The sequence below is a fragment of the Condylura cristata genome, unplaced genomic scaffold (genome assembly GCF_000260355.1).
Source record: "Condylura cristata isolate star-nosed mole 26May11 unplaced genomic scaffold, ConCri1.0 scaffold00027, whole genome shotgun sequence".
In the NCBI taxonomy this organism is placed as follows: domain Eukaryota; kingdom Metazoa; phylum Chordata; class Mammalia; order Eulipotyphla; family Talpidae; genus Condylura; species Condylura cristata.
This window is the reverse complement of record NW_004567128.1, coordinates 7886357-7907908: the sequence shown is the minus strand read 5'-3', so window position 1 is coordinate 7907908 and position 21552 is coordinate 7886357. Positions and strand designations below refer to the sequence as shown.

Below are 21552 nucleotides of genomic sequence, written 5' to 3'. Positions count from 1 at the left end.
CTGCGCCACCAGGGAGGGCCAATATTTAATTTTTGATTATATTTTTAAGGCAGAATATATACAATCAAATCATAAAAATCATGAATTTTTTAATGCTACACACTGTTGAAAACAGTGGTTTGTACATAAAAAAGAAAAATTGACTAACTTCAAAGATTTATTTATTTACGCATATAAGAACTGGGGTACAGGGTGTGAGAAAATTCACCAGAGACAGAGTGGGGAGCAGAACAGGCTGACTTGACTGATGAAATAAACTGCTGAGGGGAATAGCAGGTGGAACAGGAGAGGTCTGCCGCGCCAGGTGGGTCAGCTCCCTGGGTGGGGAAGCACTGGTGCTGCAGTGGCTGTGGGATTTTCATTTTACCTCATTGGCGATAACGGAACTAAGTAAATTTTAAAATTTGATATTAAGAAATAGCTCTGATTCATGTATTACAAAAATTAGTTTCCTAAAATTAATGCTGCTGTATCTCTTGTTTGGTTTTACAAACTATAATTTACTGAAGTTTCATGACCTATATGTGGGCTTGTTAGCACATGTTTGGATTACTTGACAGAGGCCTGTAGAACTACTTGCATAATAAAGAACTACCACTGCAAATCCTTTCTATTCAAAGACCTGAAGATAAATGACTTCATAATACATGCATCTTTTCAGGATAATAAAGTGTCATTTTACCAAAATCTTTCTCTCTGATTATAATTATTTATAGATGAATAAATTGTGGAAGAGTTGTGAGGTTGAGTTTAATTATGTGTGAACTGATGAAGTATCCATAAAGCAAAGGTAGTTAGTACCCTCAGTGGAGTCATGGTTTCAACTGTGAGCATGAATTAGAATTTTCTCTACTTGAGGGTATTCAGGTAATCATAGAGTGGACTGAAAGGTTTCTTTGTTGGTTAAAATCTGGAGTTCATTCATTATTCATTTGGGGGAATAAGTAGAATGGTTCACAAATGTATTTTTACTTTGTTAGCTTTGGTCAGATATTGATATTCTAGTTAACAATGTGGTTGAAAACAAGGTCATCACTAGACTCCACTTTGTATCTAGAATTCACTTCTGTTAACAAAGACTACAATCTAGTGACTCACTTCAACAGAAATTGTGTGATCAGAAGTAGATGTCATAATTATATGTTTCATGATGTAAGTTAGGTAGTCACAGTATGCACAGTTATACTAAAGTCCCTATAAACCCCAGACTGAACTGTGACATACATCTGAAGTGTTAGGACAGATGAAGGGAATTAGTTTGGTTTAATGTTGACCATAGTAGTTGAGAGGCTGAATCTTGGTCAGCGGCTACAGAGGAGGTGAAGGGAGCAGGAGGGGGTGCCAGTTTCCTGAGCAGAGCAAGCTGGTACAGATGGACCTGAGACTTCTTTGATCTCTCCAGGCACTTGTATTAGGTAGCTAAGATGGGCAGGTTGGCTGTCAAAGTTGATGATGAGTGAGTACACTGCTGCATTTACACTAAATCCTATTTTCCACTGAAGAGCTAGAGGAGGGCCTTCCTACTCCTGTCAGAGCTTTCTCCATTCCAAAAGGGTGTGGCATGGGTGACTGTCTCCCGCCCCCCCCCCCCACTCCAGGGCATTGGAGTCCTGTTGCACTGAGGAAGAGGGTGCTGAATAGGCAGCATTACCATAACCATTACCAGGTTGTTTACTACAACAGAGAACCTTGTTTACAAGTTAACCTATGATCAGCTGAAAGACAAAATCACTAGTAGGTGGAGATTTACACAAACCTGCTGCATGGCTGTTTTGGTCTTTTCCTCTGTTAATTCTCATAAACATTTTTTCAAATAAAAATTTTCTTTAAGGAATACCCCCTTTTATTCTTGGTTTTCACTTTAGTTTCTGTTAGTATATCTTAGGGGTCCTAGTACAGGAAAGTGAACATTCTTTTGGGGGTGTGGTTACATAGGATTTTGTCTTCTTTTGGGCCACTGAGCATCTCTGTGACATTGGGGAGGTCACCTAGCCATACCTTTTGGGACCCAAATTAACCCTACAGTTCCTCCTGGATCTACAAGTCCTCTTGTATTTGGCCCTGTGTTAATCACTATTAACAGGTTGATATACTCAGAGTAGGAATCTCTGGACTTTACATTTGAGATTTTATATTATTAAAAAATATTTTTAATTTAATCTAAATAAAGTAAATTTTTTTAAAAATAGAAAGCGAGGAAAGGTAAAAAACAAAATTAATTAAAATTTTAGACCTCAACTATAATATTGACATCTACCATCTCTTTAGCTGAAACACTCATTTCAGGTTGACCAGATTATTTTTCACTTATTTCTATTCATTCAGTGGTATTTTTTGAGGGCCTGTCCTATGTGAGAATGCCTGTGAGGGTATTCTGGCATACAGATTGGCATAACTTTCGATTTCTTCTCTGGTCTTATAAAAATAGGGGGCATTGGTAAATAAACACTGTGCACGCAGTGAGTGGCATAGGTGGTGGTGTGTGATTCAGAAGATCTCAAGCTGAGAGCTTCAGGGGAATGCTTCTTTCAGAAGTTGACATGTGAGTAGGCTTTGAAGGTTAGTGTGTTGTAGACACATGGAGAGAAGAGAGATTTTAACAAAGGCAGAAAATATACACCGGAACTTTGAACTGTGTGGTTCTCAGCAATTGATGAAAAGGACAGGCACCTTGAAGGTGACTGCCAGCCTGATTTGACAGGATTCGTGGGCTGACAGCTGAGTTCTGGTTGCTGGAGTGGACTTTGTTTTGTGAGGTGGCTTGGAAGATGGTGTTAGAACTGGTGACACTTTGAGAAAAGTAAGGAGACACTGAGTTAGGGTATAACAGCTGCCCTAACCCTGTTTCTTCACCTCCAAAAATGTGTTCTTTGGCAGACAGGGTCAGATAATAGTAATTGGGTAAGAGCTCATGTTGTTATCAGTTGAAAGGAAACTGAGAAAGGGAAGCTTTATATGAGTCATACAGATGTTGTCATGTGTTAAAAGCCTCAAGAGGGTAGGGGATTATCCATTGGTTTTGGTGGTTGTTGGGTTTTTGTTATTGTTTTGTCATGCAGTTGTTGTTTTGCATGGATCATAAATGTGTACAAAAGGAAATTAAAGTTTAATGGAGTTTTTAGTTTTCTTAATTATTATTTATTATTTAGGAGAACATCAGAGAAAATAAAAAATGGAGTTTGGAAAGGAACCTGGAAGATGTAAACAGATCAGTGATAGAAGTAGTATTAGAATACAGTTGTTGGGCTATATTTTAATTGCTATAACCATCTAAAACATTTGATCTTTTTAGCTTGGTTACTTGTGTTGAGGATTTATCTGGAAATTACTAACTTGCTAATCAGGACGTATCATATAGTAAAAAAGGAAAATTTCAACCATGAGGTGATTGAATTTATAAATATCTTGAATTTTTTGTGTTCACCAGCCTCAAGAAGTCTTTGTAACACAAGCATCATAATTTTTTTAAAGACTTAAATTTCAGATTAATCTATTTTAATGTATATAGTCCAGAAAGTGATAATTTTATTTAGTTTTAGTATTCTTTAGTAAAAACAATGCAGTGGGGTAACTTTAGGATAAATTTGTTAACTGATAGCAAATTTAAACACTAAAATCTCAGTGAGGTATGCTTCAAAGTGAACCACAACACTTATGGGTTCAGGGCATGGAGTTGGGAATGAGTTTTATCAATCATTAACTTATAATAAATGACAAATTTTAATAGCTACCTGGAGAAAAACTGGACACCTTTATCAACTGGTTTCTTCTTGGGAGAAATGGGTTGCAATCAAAAATATTACTGACTGCTATTCCTTTATGAGTGGGGCGCTTTTTACGCTCAATTTAGTCATATTCTTTCCTTGTAAAATGTTTTTCAAAGCTGTATTTCTGGTATGGAACAAGCTTTCTGTATCATTAAATCCCTTTAAACAGATAGCATCTGTTTGTCTTTGTTATGGAGATTGTTGAAAGATCAAGTCTAGCTTCTAGTGCTTATCACTAAATGTCTCTTTAACTAGTTATCAGATACACAGTGGGAAGCTTGGAGCAAATTAGGAGGAATGAAGGGAAATGGGCCTTCTAGTGAAAGTCCTTCTAATGAATCAAGAAAACTACCACAGTGACATCAGCCTGGTGCCTAATCACTTGTCCATGGTTCTGCCATGACAAGGAGTCTCTCTGCAGTGTTGGTTTGAGAGCAGGGGACATGGAATGTCACATGGAAGCCTTTCCTCTGGTAAGTTAAAAAAAGATGCCGCCCACCATCTTGTTAAGGGAGTTAAATGTCTTTGGTTAATATCCTAAGGCCCCTTATTGCCCTGGAGAATTACTTTTAAAAAATGAGTAAATATGTGTGCTTATACCCACACCCCACAATGTACCTGTTTGGTTCATTTTTGTTATATTAAGAGCTTTTTTATATAAAGAGCTATTTTATTCCGTAGTGTTGCTGTGGTTTCAAACATATTTCAGGCTGTCTTTTAGATCTATCCTTGGAGCCTGTAATATACTCATAATGAGCCTAGTAGTTGTGAATTTTAGTTCTTTGGATGATGAACTTGATTTTGTGGAGGAGCCAAAAGCTGTTTAGGGTGAAGTAAAGAGAGGAGTAAGATGGGTGCAAGCTAGGTAGCACCATTTTGGGTTCAGAATCAGGTATAAATCTAAAGTCAGGAAATATTTCCTTCTCTCATGCAAAAATCTGCCTCCAGACAAAGAATTTAAGATTAATCTTAAGCAAGAGCAGCATTCTTGGAGTAAGGTGTAGTTTTCCATTTAGACACTAGGAAGGATATGAACGTTCAACTTCTGAGATGTAAATAAAGCAAAACAATCAGGATATCCATTCTCAGTGCCTCAGCACCTTCCCTTGGGGCTATTGTAAAGATGAAATCAGATGCCGCCTGTAAGCCCCAAGCCCCTGTGTTTGACCATGATAATTGCCCTCAGTAATTGTGAGCTGTGTCTCAGCATCTCAGCTTTATAATGGTACCTAAAGGTCAAGAGAGTTTGTAACAGAAGTTATAAAAATTCACAAAGCATGGAAGCGGTTAGGTGCCTGGGGTTATGCAGCAGCTGGTAGTATTTCCTGAAGGATACATTTAGGGCAGACATTATAGTTGGTTCTAATGGATATAACTTTGCTAACAACTAAAAGACTATTTGCTGAAAGTCAGTGATTGAGCTAACCTGGTATAAAATTTAATTTCAAAATACCATTCTAAGCTTCTCATTGCTCATCTAGGGATATAAAGATTTTTATGAAGTCAGAGAAGCCATTATGTTTGATACCAGCTTTTAAAGTGTGACATAGTATTTCAAGATAGTATAAGCTTGTTGGATTTACAATTTATGGACATTTCATAGCAGAAAATCTAATTGATTTTTTTGCATATTGAGTATCTTTAATGCCTTCTACTTTTTGAGGGAAAAGGTTTCCTTGAGAATTTTGAGAATTTTATTATTAAAGTGGTGAATATCTAATAATCTCTGATTTGAAAAGGAGAATTCAAAACCATTTATTGCTGTTTTCTCCTGCTCATTATTATACATGTTTTATGGCATACAATTTAGTGTTGTAATTATAAGAAAAGATAAGTCTTTTTAGTTTTATAGCTATCTTGATTAATTTTACTAAGTTCTTTTCTCACTAAAATAGTTTCAAATTTAGTTAAACATTTACAAATTATTTTAGGGTTGCTTCTAGCTTTTCCACAGAGAGACAGATGTCACATGATTTGGAGAGACAGATGTCACATGATTTGGTTGCTGTTGGCAGGAAAAGTGAGAACTTTCATCCTGTGTTTGAACATCTTGACTCAACTCAGAATACTGAAAACAAAACTACAGGAGAATTTGCTCAGGAAATCATAACTATAATCCATCAAGTTAAAGGTTGGTATATTTTGCACATACATTAGGGATAACACAAAAATAATGTACTGACTTTTCATGAGACATAGGTAATTAACATTTCATGTGTATAGTAATTAATATTTCATTGTAAGTTAGATCATTAATTAGGAAGCTTGTGAAAGAGAATATCAGGTATTAGTCAGACGTAATTGTTCTGTATTTGTAGTTCTAATAACCTGATGCTTCAACTTTTAGTAGTTTAGAAATTGAAAAGAAAGGGAGAGGTTGGCTGCTGCAAAAGACAGGCATACTGAGAACAGCAAGAAACAATAAGTGATGGCCAAATGGACAGTAGGAAGCAACAAAAAAATGGTAAGAAACTTAAGAAATGTGTAAATCTAGGTTGTTTGGTGATAATCTTAAAACCCCGGAGGGCATTGCTGGGACTTTGTGCCATAAGGATAATGCTAAATGATCAATAAAAGAGCCCAGTTTAACTTAGCATGCTTTGTGACATCCGGGAATTACTTAATAAATATTTTAAGGATTTGCATTAAATTCTTATCTTTTTTTTTTCTTGTGGCCAATGTTCATTAATTAGAAAGTTTAGTCGTGTTGAGCAGCTTTCTGCATTAATGCTATATAAATAAAGTACTTAATTACTGGGTATTATAAATTGGAGACTTTCAAGATTTTCAGTTTTTTTATTTGCTGTTTTTAACTAGATACTTACATTTATCTTTTTGCCTTCTTAAGGCATATTTTGAAAAGTGAATTATTTTTTCTGCATTTTTCAAACTAAAACATATCTTTACTTTAAAGCATATAATTTGCAGTATTTGCGGCCCATCACCCAAAGAAAGTATGATTCTTGGCAGAAAGGAAGCTAGTATTACAGAAGAATCCAGGAAATTGTTCTAGAAAAGGAGCAGTAAGTTAGAGAAAAGGATTGCTTAATTAGTATTCTGATGTATCATGTGTATTCTTTCCTTCTATCCTATTGAAAATCTGTAACATAACTGATCTTAGAATATCTTCATGAACTTCAGTTAATGTTAAAATAAAATGGCACCGGGAAGCCTTCTGGTATGTAAATATAACATCTAGCATTGGCTCAGAATTGTCTGATGTTTCAGAGTTGGTTTTGGAGTTCTGGGTGCTGGGCCATCTTTACTTCCTACATATATAGTAAGGTCTTACCTTGGAGAAGAAAGTTTCTCACTTTGAGAGAGTCACTGTCTTTTCCCCTGACAAGTAAGGAGGCACTCAAATAGAAACAGAATCTTTGGATTGATAAATCAAGTGGTTTTCTGTTTGGCTGTTTTTTGTTGTTTTGGTTTTTTTTCTACTGCTCTGACTTGAAAAGCGCATGAGCAATCTGAATTCTGTGGATTAAATTAATGCTCATTTTTTTCAAGGGCAAATAGGTTGGATGTTTTTTAATGGTTCCTTCTTCTGTGTTTATATGTAGTCTTTTAAATAGAATCAGTTTTATACTGAGATAAAACTATTTTTCTTTTTTCAGCAAATTTTTTCCCATCACCTGGCATTACTCTACATGAGCGTTTCTCAAAAAGGAAAGATACACAAGATGCAGATGTAAATGAAATTAAATTGAATTCAGATCCAGAAATTCACAGGTAATGATTATTTATACCTGCATAACTCATTGGAATAAACATTGGCACATGTGGGAAGATACTGCCTTCTGTGCTTATCTGAGCTTGCTATAGACTCTGGGACAGCACTTCCTACCTGAACGTGGGACTGACCCAACAGGTACTAGGCCAGTGTACTTTGATGACTAGGTCGTAGTAAAGCCATTGACTAGCACTGTCGGAATGTATAGGACTTGGAAAACATCTGCTTACATGTATTTGATTCTGCTGTGTCTGTAATAATCACCTACTGAAGTTATCACTGGAAGAATGAAAAACAGTTGCCAAGCCACTGAAATCATGTTGCTTCATGTGGTCAGGGATAGCTGTTCTGGAGGCAGCTGGGTGAACCCCTGTGTCATCGTCTACTGGCACCTGTCCCTGTCCAAGTAGGTGGTGTGCCCTGTCTTTTGAACTGAGTTGAATCAATGTTAGAATGTACTAGATCACCACAGCAGTTACACAGACTAGTGATGTGAGAACCACAAAGTTGTCACTGTGACGTTCACTGAAGATGTATGTCCTAGGAGGCTGCCTTGTAGATGAAAACCACCTGGAAGCAAGTTTCATTTGCTTCTTCTAAGACAAACCAGCTTCATTTCAAATTCTGTTCTGTAGTAATGGAATCAAGGCATCCGTGTGTAACAATTGTTTAATTGTGTCATGTCTTTTATTTTAGGAGAATAGATATGTCTTTGACTGAGCTTCAGAGGAAACAGAGTATGGTATGTGACTCAGAAGAGGTAAGTGAATGCAGATTTTGATGAGAGATTATCTTATTGTTGGTATACTAATGGGAAGGGGAACTGATGATGGGGGTGGGGAAGGGAATTAAAGTGTGTGAGGAAGAACAACTGAGACACAAAAATCCAAAATTGACAAATCCTATCCCAGCTGATTCTAAGTATCAGCCAGGTTGAAGATAACATTGACAAAAAACAAATATATTCCCTAAGAGAGAAAATCCCTAATAATTGCTTTATAAAACTGACACAAAACTCTTGCCTTTAATATTCATTCCAAAACTTCACACTGTAAAGCTTGTAGAAATTAACGTTTGATGCCATATGGTATATACATATTTTTAATTGTATGTGGAATGAATGTAGAGAAACTGAGTTTCATATGATATTGCCCTTCTGATTACTGTTGAATGTATGAAAGTGAGTATTTATTGTCATGTGTTGTATTGGTAATTTCCATGCACCTCTGTACCCCGCCTACCACTTCCTTGCAAATTAGAAAAACTATCTGGACTAACCAGGGGAAAGAAAATTAGCTCTTGTTTTAGAAGAAGTATATCAAGTTCTAAAAGAACAACTTGCGTATTCTTTGAGCATGAAGACTTTTTTTAAAGAGAAACTTAGTATATTTCTGATAGAATATATAATTTTTTTGCTTTTGAATGGTTATAGTTCTTATTGAACATATAAAGATAGGTTAGTTTATTAAATTATATTTTCAGAAAATGTTTTATCAAAGTCTTGTAATTAGCTTACAGGAATTTGACGATTTTTAAAGAATTGCCTCTATTTCAGCCATTTAACACAAAATATTATTTGATTGTATTTTATTGCAGTTTTGGGTACCTTATTTCTTTTTACTTAAACCCTAATAACATTCCTTTTTAAAATTTTTTAAAATATATATATAGATATTTACAAACATCCCTTTTATGTAAAATCTTGATCCCTCTTTATTATTAAGGCTTTTAATGTTTTAATTGACTTTTTCCAATAAATTTTTCCATTTTGACTTCCACAGCCTATATTACCATAACTTAAATACATGCATATTATTTCTTTCACTTTTTTACCATAAAATCATGCGTTCCCCTTAATTTTTATTTTGCACTTGAGTGCTTCCACCTCTTTATTATTTGAAATATAACACTTTGAATATAATTGGGTAGATAGAAGCCAAGAAGTAGAATTCCTGGTTCAAAGTTATGAATGAACTTTTCTGAGTGTGTAGATGTGTCTCTACACAACATAAACATTTTAATGTTTTTTTTCTTTCACTAACAGGACGAGTACAAGATCACTTATTTTGGCTTTTTATAAGGTTTTTGTTAGATATAGTTTTTGTGCAACTAACACTAATGTGAATAGTTTGTCTTCTGTCAAAATTCCTTAGTCTCTAGTCAAAATAATAGATCCAAATGACCTACGACATGACATTGAGAGGAGGAGAAAGGAGCGGCTACAGAATGATGATGAGCACATTTTTCACATAGCTGGTGCTGCAGAGAGGTAATCATAGATGAAAAACATTCTGTTATCAGCATTTGTTTGGGAAGAAGAGTCCAAAGTATCAGGAAATGGTAATCTCAGTCTGAATGCATTATGATTCCAATATCCTCTGTCCTATCTATTCCTTTGGAAAGTTCTTCATTCAACAATTATGAATTGAGCTAAAGCAGAGGGGATACAGTTTTGAGCGAGTACAGACATAGACTGCATACAGCTTTTTAAGGGAAAAAATTGACACAGTTGGTAAAGCACTTATAGCCTATGATTTATGATTTCATTTCTCCTGAATTTGTGTGGGAATCTATAAACAGACCTTGCTAAGAAGATTTGTGCAAAATACTAATGGTCAATTTTAATTAACTGAATTTATAAGATAAAGGGATAAATTATTTTCTTATTTTGACAAGGAAATTGAATTTGGATAAAGTGAGATTAAAGTTTCAATAGTTTGAAGGCTGAATTATATTCCATTGTATGGATATGCCACATTTTGTTTATTTTTCTGTAGATGGACATCTAGGTTGTTTCCATCTTTTGTCTCTTGTGAATAACCCTGTTATGAACATTGGTGCTGTTGTATTTTTTTCTTTTTAATATAGTCATGCTAGTGGGCATAACATAGCATCCCATTGTGTCTTGGATTGGCGTTTCCCTCGTCACTAGTGATGCTTGGTATCTTGTCATATGCTTTTTCTGTGTTCTTTGCATAAATATCTATTCAGATATTTTGGCCATGTTTTAATTGACTTACTGTCTTTTTACTATTAAGATGTAGGACTATATATTCCGGATATTATTCCTTATCAGATAGATGCCTTTGCAGAGAGGAATTTTTTAAAGATTCATTGTTTTGTTTATAGAAATAGTTGTACATACTAATGGTAAATATTTGGAGAAATAGAATAAAGAATAAATTAAAAAATAAGGGCGTTCTTTTCTTTTTAAAGATTTATTTTTTATTGATGCATACAGACCTGGGGTATAGACCAGAGGTGCAGGGGTGGTGAAAGGCTTCACCGGAGACAGAGTGGGGAGCAGAACAGGCAGATGGACGAAGTACACTGCTGAGGGGAGCAGCGGGCAGGTCAGGAGAGGTCTGCCGTGCCATGTAGTCACCTCCAGGCCAGGGATCAAACTTGCATGGAAGCGGCTGCAGCTAGCTTGCAGTGCTGCTGGCTTATAGTGCTGTGTCCTGACCAGCTACACCACCAGGAAGGGCCAAAAAATAGGGGCATTCTTAATTTCATTAGTCAGAGATGATCACAGTTAATATTTAGTACATTTCCTGTTATTTTTTCTGGGTTTGTGTGTGTGTGTATATATATATATATATGTATATATATATATATATATATATGTCTATTTTAAGTAATTGAACTTGTACTCAGATAGGGCTCTTTACCTTACTCTTTGGATTTTTATCATAAACATTTTGACAGCCTACGGGTTTTTTGTTTTTTTTTTGTTTTTGTTTTTGTTTTTTCATTTCAAAACACCCTCTGAGTAGCTATTTCATGTCCCTGTCTAGGGGTTGGTTCTAGAGCCCTGGAAGGAACTGTCCTCAGCGCCTGCTCTGAAGGATCGCACCTTGTAGCTTAGGCAGACAGGTGTGTCTGCAATTGCTGTTACAAGTGGCACCTGTCAAACCAAAATGCTGGGTTTGTATATTACATGGTTACCTAGTTCACCTGAGTGGGGACTTGGAAAGCCTTCCTGGAGATATGCACACAAGCTAGAACTTCAAGTGGACTAAGTTAAAGGAAATTACAGTGGAAGGAACTGTATGTGCAGACGTGTGGGAGCAGGAGAGATTGTGACTTGTGCCAGGAACTGTACATAGCTAAATGTTCCTGAAGCTCAGTGTGCTTACTTGGGAGATTTTTTTTTTAATTTTATAATAGTTTATTTTTACATGTTTTTGTGCATTTTTCCATCTCAGTTGCAACCCCCTTGGGTTTCCCATCACCAGTCATCCATGTGCCATCACCATAGTCCAGTGCATTTCCCTCCCCCCACTGTTTTTGATCCTGTTCCCCACTCCACCCCTACAAATTGTCTCTGGTATATAGCCGTTCATCATTATCACTATTTTCTCAACTGTTCCATTATACTCCTGTTATGAGAGAAACCATCTGGTATTTTTCCTGTTCTTTCTGGCTTATCTCACTAAGCATGATCTTTTCCAGCTCCATCCATGTTGCTGCAAAAGACATGTGTTTCTTTTTCTTGGTTGCTGAGTAATATTCCATTGTGTATATGTACCACATCTTTTTAATCCAGTCATCCATTTTTGGGCATTTGGGCTGTTTCCATGTCTTTCCAATTGTGAATGAAGCAGCAATAAACGTGGGGGTGCAGGTGTCTTTTTGAACCAGTGTTTTTGTGTCTTTTGGGTAGATACCTAGGAGTGGGATTGCTGGGTTGTAAGGAAGCTCGATGTTTAGCAGCTTTCCATAGTGGTTGTACTAGTTTGCATTCCCACCAACAGTGCAGAAGAGTTCCTTTTTCTCCACATCCTCGCCAACATTTGTTGTTGCTAGTTGTTTGAAGATGTGCCATTCTCACTGGGGTGAGGTGGTATCTCATTGTGGTTTTAATTTGCATCTCCCTTATTACAAGTGATGTTGAACATTTTTTCATATGCTTGTTGGCCATTGGCTTGGGACATTTTTATAAAGTTTTGTTATGCCAGTGAGGCAGTAATGGTTGCAGCACAAAGCACCATGGGGGACCTAATAAGAAATAGGGATTTTTCTGTCATTGGAGGACTTGTGGGAGGGACTGAAGCTGGGTCACGGTAGTGAGCAGTTTGTTCATCAGAGAGCATGAGGGGGTCTGAGGACCATCACGGGGAGATATGTGGTATGTGACAGGGAGAAGACTCCCCAAGGACTATGAAAAAGAGGCCCCAGAGTTCAGAGGTTCAAGGCAGGACCTCCTTCCCTGAAGCCCATTGTGGCCTCCTGACCTGGGATGACAGGAGAGAGAACTGTCTTCTGCTACTGTGCCCCCAGCAGTTATCAGAGGCCCCTCTGCCAGAGACAGGGTCTGAACTACTCACACACTTGTCTCTGCTGCTTTCACCTATAAAAACCTGTTGGCAAGGGGGTCTGGTGCAGCTAAAAGCTTGAGGGCAGTGAGTATCCTCTCAGACTGAGTATCCTCTGAATGGTCCAGAAAGCCTGTCTGTGAACCCAGATTGAAAACTATGGTCCAAGGAATACTGTTTTCCCTTTACTGCTAACTTCTAATCTAGCTAAATAATGTTTGTTGTAGAATGAAGGCTTTAGCCTTGATAGTAATTTTGGTAATGACAGCATTGCTGTATTGTTTTTCTTAACTGTTGTGTGTGCTTTAATTCTCTCTGAAGGGGCTATTTGGATTTTTCTTGTTTATTTGTTGTATTAAACTAATAAAAGATTATGTTCTCTTTTATTAGGAATGAACAACATTCCAGTTTTTCAAGCTTGAAGAATACTCATGATGATGGATTCCAAAAACCTACACATTTTATAAAATCAAATTTTAGAAAATTTATTCATAAACCTCAAGCAGTAAGACTTCAGTTCCAAGTTTTTCATTTTTATGAATTCCTTTCTCCTTCTCACTTACATCTCTCTGTACAGGGATCACCAATATTTTTCATAATATTTTTAACTATTCATTAAGTACCTGTTATAAGATTCTTTTACATTGTGACAGAAACAATGGTCACCTTTTGTTGGACTTAGCAGGATTTTACTGTATTTAATATGGTACTAGCTTTCTTAAGATTTTGGGGGGCTAGTTTTATTAAGGCATAATTTATGTGCCATAATATTAATCCATTGTAGATGAGCAATTTAATGATTTTATGTAATTTTACCTAGATGTGTAACTGAGAACTGAATTATGGCCATAATTCACAGTAGAGCACCTAAGCCTGTTTAGTTATTCCCTGTTCCTACACCTAGCTAGCCACTACTCCACTTTCTGTTTCTAAAGATTTGCCTTTTCACGGAGCAGTTCACCAAATGGCCACTGGCTTCCAGAAGCGCCAACAAGTAATGGCTAGAAAGACAGAAACTAGATCCTTTTGTCACTTAACTGGAGAAGTGACATCACATCCTTTCTACCATAGTTTGTAAGAAGCAATTCGCAAGGTCCAGCCTACATTCAAAGGAGGGGATGCCATAGGGGCTGGATACCAGATGGTGGGATCGTTGGGAGCCTGGTCAAGAGTTTCCTGGTACAGCTCTCCTCAGACCTCCAAATGATTCATATCCTATTGCATGCAAAATACATGCCTTCCCTCCTGAGATCCGCCAAAACCTCATCTCATTAACATATATCTTTATGGGCTTGCACAAATTTATAGACTTAATGTAAATTTAAGGTATCTGCTATGAAAAGGCTATGGCAGTATACTGGGAAGAAAGATAAAGATGTGAAAGAGGAAGCTTTGTGGAAAGTAGACTCCACAGCAAATGGATTAAATAGAAGGTTGTAAGACTGTTGATGGTAGAAAAAATAAACCATCTTCAGAATGGGTCCCTTTCTGGAACTTGTGGGCATAGTGTACTAGTCTCCTTTCAAGTTAGACAAGAGCAGGAGGCTTGATGGACCTGGGGTAATAGTTATACATCCTGAGGTATGACTGGGAATGTCCAGGGGCCTGGAGACTGATGTGCTTTGTGCCTGAGGACTAGTCAGTGGAACACCTTGCTAATAAGATTGGGAGGTCAGAGGTCGCGCGCCCTCCCTAAAGCCCTAAACCCAGCATTCAATTTGACCACCCTTTTCTCTGTCAGTCAGAAGGCCAGGATCTTGCTCTTGAGCAGCACCCTGCATCCTACAGCCTGGTCCATAACTCCCATTTCTTTATCAGTGCAGTGTTGCTGATGCAACTGAAACCAAAGGATTCTGGTTCTTTTTAGTTTATAGTCTTAATAGACTGACTTATTACACTTTCCTGGTCATGGCAAATCAGTTATCTGAGTCAGAAAACTTGCCACCCCATGCAGTATTGAAAATTTGTTTTCTTCTCAAATAGTGGGAACTCTTTAGCGACTCCAGATAATAATAGGTTGATTTCTCTTTTGCTTGCTTAAATAAATACAAGATTTATGGTACATTTTCTAAAAGTTACCCATGGTGTTACTCAAGACTATTGTTTTTACATCTAATATTTGTGAATTAAACTAGCCCATCAAAGCTATCCTGGGAAGATATGTGTGTGTTAACACTAGTGAAGCTACATGCTACCTGTTTTGTGTTCTTTATCCTATACATTTTAAAATGTATGTTTGTAATGGAAAAATGAACTTTTCAAAATAAACTTTAAAGTATGTTAACCCATACTATGCTTTTTTCATGCAGAATTATCCTACTATGCAGAGAAAAGACACCATTCCTTACAAACCATTTGGAGTTGGGGGAAACTATCAAAACACAAGAGGCTTTAGGAAGCCTGTTAAGGTACTATATGTCACTTTCCATTTATTTCCAGCTTTGGGTTTATACTTTGAATATAACTTAGAAGTTTTGGTAAATTAGAAATTTTGTGATTTTTCAAATATCTATAAACTAGTATTTCTGGGCATTTACACTTAGCTGTCATCAGTTTAATTATGATCCCTTCCTTTTGAATGTTTCCAATAATTTTTACCAGTGGAGCCCCTTTTCACAGATTACATGGAAATACAGACATACAAAACAAAACAGGATAATTGGCTCTAGGTGGAGATGTGGGCAAAACCCCCAATCCTTCCTTTAAACCTACCCCATTACCTCTAAGCTTTAAGTTCAGAGCTATAGAATTTTTTTAAAAACCTGTCCATAGACATGAACCCTTCAGAGGACTCATGGATCATCAGAGAATGCTTCTGGTCTAGCCAGTTTTCTTAAAGTATGTTTCATTATAGTCTAGTTTGTACAGCTGTGTCTGATGTGATAATTTTATGTCAACTAACGTGTTTGATTACCCAGAACACCTTGTTTCCCAAACATAAGGAATAAGAATTAAAGTACAAAAAATACTGGATTTCTCTCTCCTGGCTCTCAGAAGTTAAGGTGCTTTAAAAATCCATTTTGACTGAATTTCTTGCTTGTGATAAGAATTTTGTTCATATTCTTCACTCTACCATGTCTCTTTCCTCCACTTCCCAAAAGAAAAGAATTTGGGTGTGTGTGTGAGGGAGCGAGGGGGAGAGAAAAGTAGCAATAGTAGTAGTTAGCCGACTACATAGGATAGTTTGCCTGTTAATATGAGCAGAAAGGTAGTATACATTATCCTCAAACCAGAGACTGAGTAGTTGAGTGATCTTTTGTTAATATCTGACTTCTTGAGAGTCAGAATTTCTAGATGTAGAAAGATATTTTTCCCCTTAGGAATGATAGCATTTATAGGCATCTCATAAGTAACATTTTTAATTAATAGTTCATGTACTTGAAAACATGTGTGGCATTAGTTTTTCTATGGCATAGACTATAAAAATGTGTTTTAGACCATCTCAATCTCTTGAGTAATGATACATGAAATTAGCTAAAAATGTGATACCTGCATTAGAGACGGTATAGATGAATTTTCAGATGAAAATGCTTCTTGTACCTATACTTCTCTTTTCGTTAGTCAAATAGTTGATTGCAGTTGATTTCTAAGATTGTTTTAAGTTCTACTTCTTGTTACTTCTTCTCCTTAGGAGGAAATTTTTAGGCATTAATTATAAACATGTTTTTAAAATATAAGCAATAATTTTTCCTCTTATCAATCATCTAAAGCTTTGAATTGTTATATGATTATTTAGAAGTTCATAATTATTTATAGCAAAATAGGGGGTAGAAATAATCCTTCCCAAAAAAAGAGAGCTATTTTATTTAAAAAAAAAAAAGGTTTTTTTTATTTAACTTGGCCTAGTTTAAAGCCAGGTAGGAATCAATTTATTAGAAATGTAAAAATGAACTTTGTAAATCTGAAGGTTAGCTCTGATGTATTGTTCATACAGATAATCTTAACAGAATGACAGTATCTAATTATAATTCTGTTATACCTGAAATTTTATATAGCGCTAACAACGTAATTGTAAAATAGGCCTGGCATAATTACTTTTTAAGTTAACTTATGTGATTGATTATGCATGACACTCATTTTTAAATAATCGTGGAAAGAGGAATCTCCAGTAGTTTTAATAATTATGCCCTTGTAATATACCATTTGTACTTTTCCCACATGAGAAAAACAAAGACTCACTGTCCTCTTATATCTTTTAACACTTACAGACCAGGAAAGAGCTTTTTAAGTGTAAGTTTCATCTTGAAAATATTTGCTGTGAGAGAATTTTTATGGTAAAGAAAGATTGGCTCAAAAGTACTGACAAAAATCAGAGTTTTTGATTTTTAAACACATGTTGATACTCAATTCCTTACCCCCAGTTTGGTAACTGATATATTTCACTGTAAATCGGAGGGATAATTTCAAGTCACTACAAACTTGAAAGTTGTGTTTTTCTAGAGCACGATAAATTTCAAGAATTTTTATTTTTTTTAACTTAATAATTTAAGGAATTGGTTTTATGTAAAATGTTTTTAATTCTTATAAAGTTATTATTTATAAAATTAAGTTAGGAAGCTCATTTGAGGAAAATATACTTGATTACCATCATGACCTCTCCCCTTATAATACCTGGAACTAGGGACAGCTCTAGGTACGAGACATTTTTCCATTTCTTATACAAATAAAGTTGATTTAGAGCAATAGTTTTAACACTGAATTAATTTTTCCTTCACAGACCAACTTTAGAGGTGGCAAGTTCCAGTCCCATTTTAAATCAGATCTAGTACAGAAGAGCTTGTACATTCAGGCTAAATATCAGCGTTTCCGGTTCACTGGTCAGAAGGGATTTATCACTAATAAATTCAGAGAGAAATTATTGAGGAAGAAAAAGGTTAGTTTGATTATGATCATTTAAAATTGTTGAGTGACTTTTGAACTACTAAATTAGCCATGTTTAATAAATTAAGTTGGGTTTTTAATTTTGACTTAACAGCCTGGATTTAAAAAATGTTCTTACTGCATGATAGTTGAAGAAAAATGTCAAGGACTAATAGCAATAGAATTGTGGAACTATTTAGTCTTAAAATACTTTCAGCTGTTATATCTCAACTACTTTGCGCCAGCTTTTTGAACTTTTTACTTTTGAATTTCTGTTGTATGACTAATATTTGAAATGGAAATTCAGGTAAAGACTTTTAACTGATAAAATTTAGCCTTTTACAATGTGAATTACCTAATTACCAAAAAATATGGAATTGACTATGTAAAATGGGTACATAATTGTAAAATATACTAACCCTTCTTTTACCTCATGTGTTTCCTTTATTGTGATAAAATATATCTAATAAAAGAGATGCCTTTTTAGCCATTTTAAGTATATATTGACATTCACAATGCTGTGCAATCATCACTAGTATATGCTAACTCTTAATGTTAACTAATAAAAGTTTCTCTACTTTATAATTTGGATTTCATGCTTTTTTAGTTGTGGGTTATTTAACTTAAATTTGTCATGTTGGTACTTGAACATACATTATGAATATGATATAAGATTACTTTCTGCATTCTACACTTTAAGTGAGGGCATGTTTGTCAATTTCTTGACTCATTTTTGTTAATAATTTTGGGCTGATATTTCTTCTAAGAAATATATTTTGTGTTTAGTGTTGCTATCACGTGGTCCAACTGTGGTTTTATAAATTCTCTAGTCAAAAATGTTTCCTTAAATACTCATACTTGTGAAACCTTTACATTGAATTTGCAACTGGAGTTGACAACTGATTTTTTTTTTTCAATTTTAGCTTTTATTTACCCTTGACATACAGCTTCTATCCTTCTCACCCCCTAATTTTAACTGAGTACATTAAAAGAGGTTTCTAATTTTGCCATGTATGTCACTCTTGGCTTTATGAAAGCCATCTTTTCTTTAAAAATGAGAGCATAATTGGACTCATTTTCCCTGCTTGTATATCTCCCTGCTACTGGATTGGGTGCTGCTTCTCTTCCTGTCTTCATGCAGCAGGTTTCTTTGCAGCAGATATTGTAGGCATTTGTCCCCGGTCACAGGTGGCAGACTGGCTATTCTTGGGGAGCTCATCCTTGATTTCTGTCCCGGGGGAAGGCTGAGGCAAGCCTTTTCCTCAAGTGCAAGGCTGGAGTTCAGATACATGTTGTATTTCTCTTCCAGTTAGCTCTGTGCTCACCTTTGAGTGTTAGCTGCATTTGACTCCATTTTAACTTCTATTTTTAAATGATTCAGGGCTCCTCAGCCTGCAGTCTGTGAATGTTCCATGAACTTGTTCTGTATTGTCATTCTTTTCTTTGCCTCACCTTGCCCAATTCCTGCTGATCACCACCATTGACCAGCCTGCCTGGCCAGCAAACAGAAACCAGACATCAAGGTTTCATTTTAAGACATAAGAAGTATGTCTTAGAAGGTGCCACAACCTGCTCTGTTGGCCTCCAGTCTTTGGGATCTAAGTGTTTGGGGTTCTCTAAAAGATAGCAGTTACAGTGAAGGTCATGGTCCTCCTCCCTGGTGGCTTTCTACTCTTGTTTGGGTGCTTTAGAAGTGGTTCCTAAAGCTGGATTTTTAAAAAATTCAGGATCTGGCCCTCCCTGGTGGCACAGCCGGTTAAAAGCACAGCACTAAGAAGCTAAAGCCACTTCAGCATGAGTTCAAACCCCACCAGCCCCAGAGGTGATCCACATGGTGAGGCAGACCTCTCCTGACCCGCCCGCTGCTCCCCTCAGCAGTGTACTTTGTCAATCTGCCTCTTCTGCTTCCCACTCTGTCTCTGGTGAATCCCCTCACTGCCCCTGCACTTGTGGATACTGTTTCATTTATCTTTTTTATAAAAAAAGATGTATTTATGCATCCAAGAACTGGGGTACAGGCCATAGGCGTGGGTGGGTGTGTGTGTGTGAGAGGATTCACCAGAGACAGGGTGTGGAGAACAGGAAGATGGACTGAAATCCACTGCTGAGGGTAGCAGCAGGCAAGACAGGAGAGGCCTGCTGCGCCATGTGGGTTACCTCCCTGGCTGGGGATCAAACTAGTGCTGCGGATAGCTTCATAGTGCTGTGCTTTAATCCCTTGCGCCACCAGAGAGGCCCTTATTTATCTTTGCATTGTAACTACTTTGACATGGACATTTTCAGTCTGGCTACTGTCAGTGCTTTCAAGCAGGCAATAGCTGGACGTTTTATAGATTTGTTTGAATGGGCCCAACTCTGTGAATGATAAAATCAGGTACCTTACTCTTGACACCGTACATGATGATTAATTTATCTAGGGGCTCTGGAACCTCTTGAGTGTAAAATTGGATGTGAGCATACATATTCCCACATGCCCCAAAGTCCTGACTAAACCCAGGAAGTTTAGGTCAGTTTTGTCTGGAAATGCCCGTGCCTGTCATTCATGGCATGACAGTCTGGTGATGCTCTTTGAGTATGGTCTGGCTGCTGTGCCATCAGACTGTGCCTCCCATCCCTGAGCAGCTTTAGGGAAGGTTGGGAAGATCCTAGATATTTTCCTCATATGTCTTCCTGTCCACTTAGCCAGATATGAGTACACCTTCCTTAAAACTGCACTGCCACGTCAATTCCTGCAAAGCAGTATGACCCCAAGTAGTTTTAGGGACGTGCACAGCTGGAATTCTTTCACCTCATCGGTCTTGCACTTGTCTTGTTACTCCCTTTCTGGCACCCAGATTCCCTTTCACTGTGTTTCCTTTCTTTTGGATTCTCTGCTTAGGCTGGAAGATGAAGGAACAAGAGGGATGTCTGTTACTCTTTGGAATAAGACTTGACTTTCAGCCACTGCCACTTACAAGTGTCTTCATTAAATACCCTCCGCTCATTGTAGGAACCCTTGAGGTTCTGACTATGTACCAGAATAGGACAGAGAGCCTGGTAGGAATCTATGAAGCCATCTCTGGGAACTTTGCCTTTGAAAAAGCAGTAATTGTGTAGTTTGTCTGGGAGTCCCTTAGCACATACTCTCCAGCACCCTCAAGTGCCTGTCAGCCAGGTGCCTACCAGCGCTGTCTGTGGCAAAGAAGTGGACACAGGAGCAAGCACAAAGACAGTGCAGGAAGGACATTTGAGGCTGGGGTTCATGCTTGGGTTGAAAGAAACTTGGAAAGTCATAGAATGCGAAGGTAGAGCCCAAATTAGGTAAATCAACAAGAACGTGTTGTACACCTGTTGTGTCTTGTACTTAAGTGTGCCGGAACAAAAGAAGCCTTTGGGGCGGCATTATTGCCTGCAAAGCTTTGCGGTCTGGAGCCTCCAGTTTTTGGCCTGCCTCTCTACATCCCTGCCTCTATGTACTTGTTCCTCCTCAGGCTCTCTTGTGTCAGCGTTCCCTCACACCATTTGCTCTCTTCTCTTTGTGTATTTCTCTGCTCGCTTGACTGCCCCCACCTTAAAACAAGGTTTTGTCACCCTTTACCTCTGTTGATGTCTTCAGCCCTAATTACTCTCCAGAGCTCCAGATAGTCAGCCACCTCCAGATACCTCACATAGGTGCAAAGGCCCTCAGGTTCTGTGTGCTCAAAATGTGACATGTGCTTCCGCATGGATGGCACTTAAAAATATGACACATGTCGGCTCTCCCTGGTGGCGCAGCGGGTTAAAGCACAGCACTGAGAAGCCAAAGCCACTTCCGCATGAGTTCGATTCCCGCCTGCCCCAGAGGAGAACAACTCTGGCCTACACTCCAGCTCTCGTATGCATAAATAAAGTACAT

At 37.2% G+C, this 21552-nt stretch overlaps 1 protein-coding gene across 4 annotated transcripts in view; it reads left to right on the top strand.

Moving 5' to 3' along the window:
* LOC101629185 (chromosome unknown open reading frame, human CXorf23) overlaps nucleotides 1-21552 on the top strand; it is a 46484-nt gene that overhangs the window by 14639 nt on the left and 10293 nt on the right. For 2 of the 4 annotated variants that reach the window (XM_012730409.1, XM_012730410.1), the window contains exons 5-11: nucleotides 5699-5898; nucleotides 7385-7499; nucleotides 8197-8260; nucleotides 9654-9769; nucleotides 13209-13323; nucleotides 15128-15226; nucleotides 17536-17691. In XM_012730409.1, the coding sequence (XP_012585863.1) occupies nucleotides 5699-5898; nucleotides 7385-7499; nucleotides 8197-8260; nucleotides 9654-9769; nucleotides 13209-13323; nucleotides 15128-15226; nucleotides 17536-17691 (865 nt within the window). The remainder of the gene's footprint in view (nucleotides 1-5698; nucleotides 5899-7384; nucleotides 7500-8196; nucleotides 8261-9653; nucleotides 9770-13208; nucleotides 13324-15127; nucleotides 15227-17535; nucleotides 17692-21552) is intronic. The other 2 variants (XM_012730411.1, XM_012730412.1) reach the window with 2 other exon arrangements.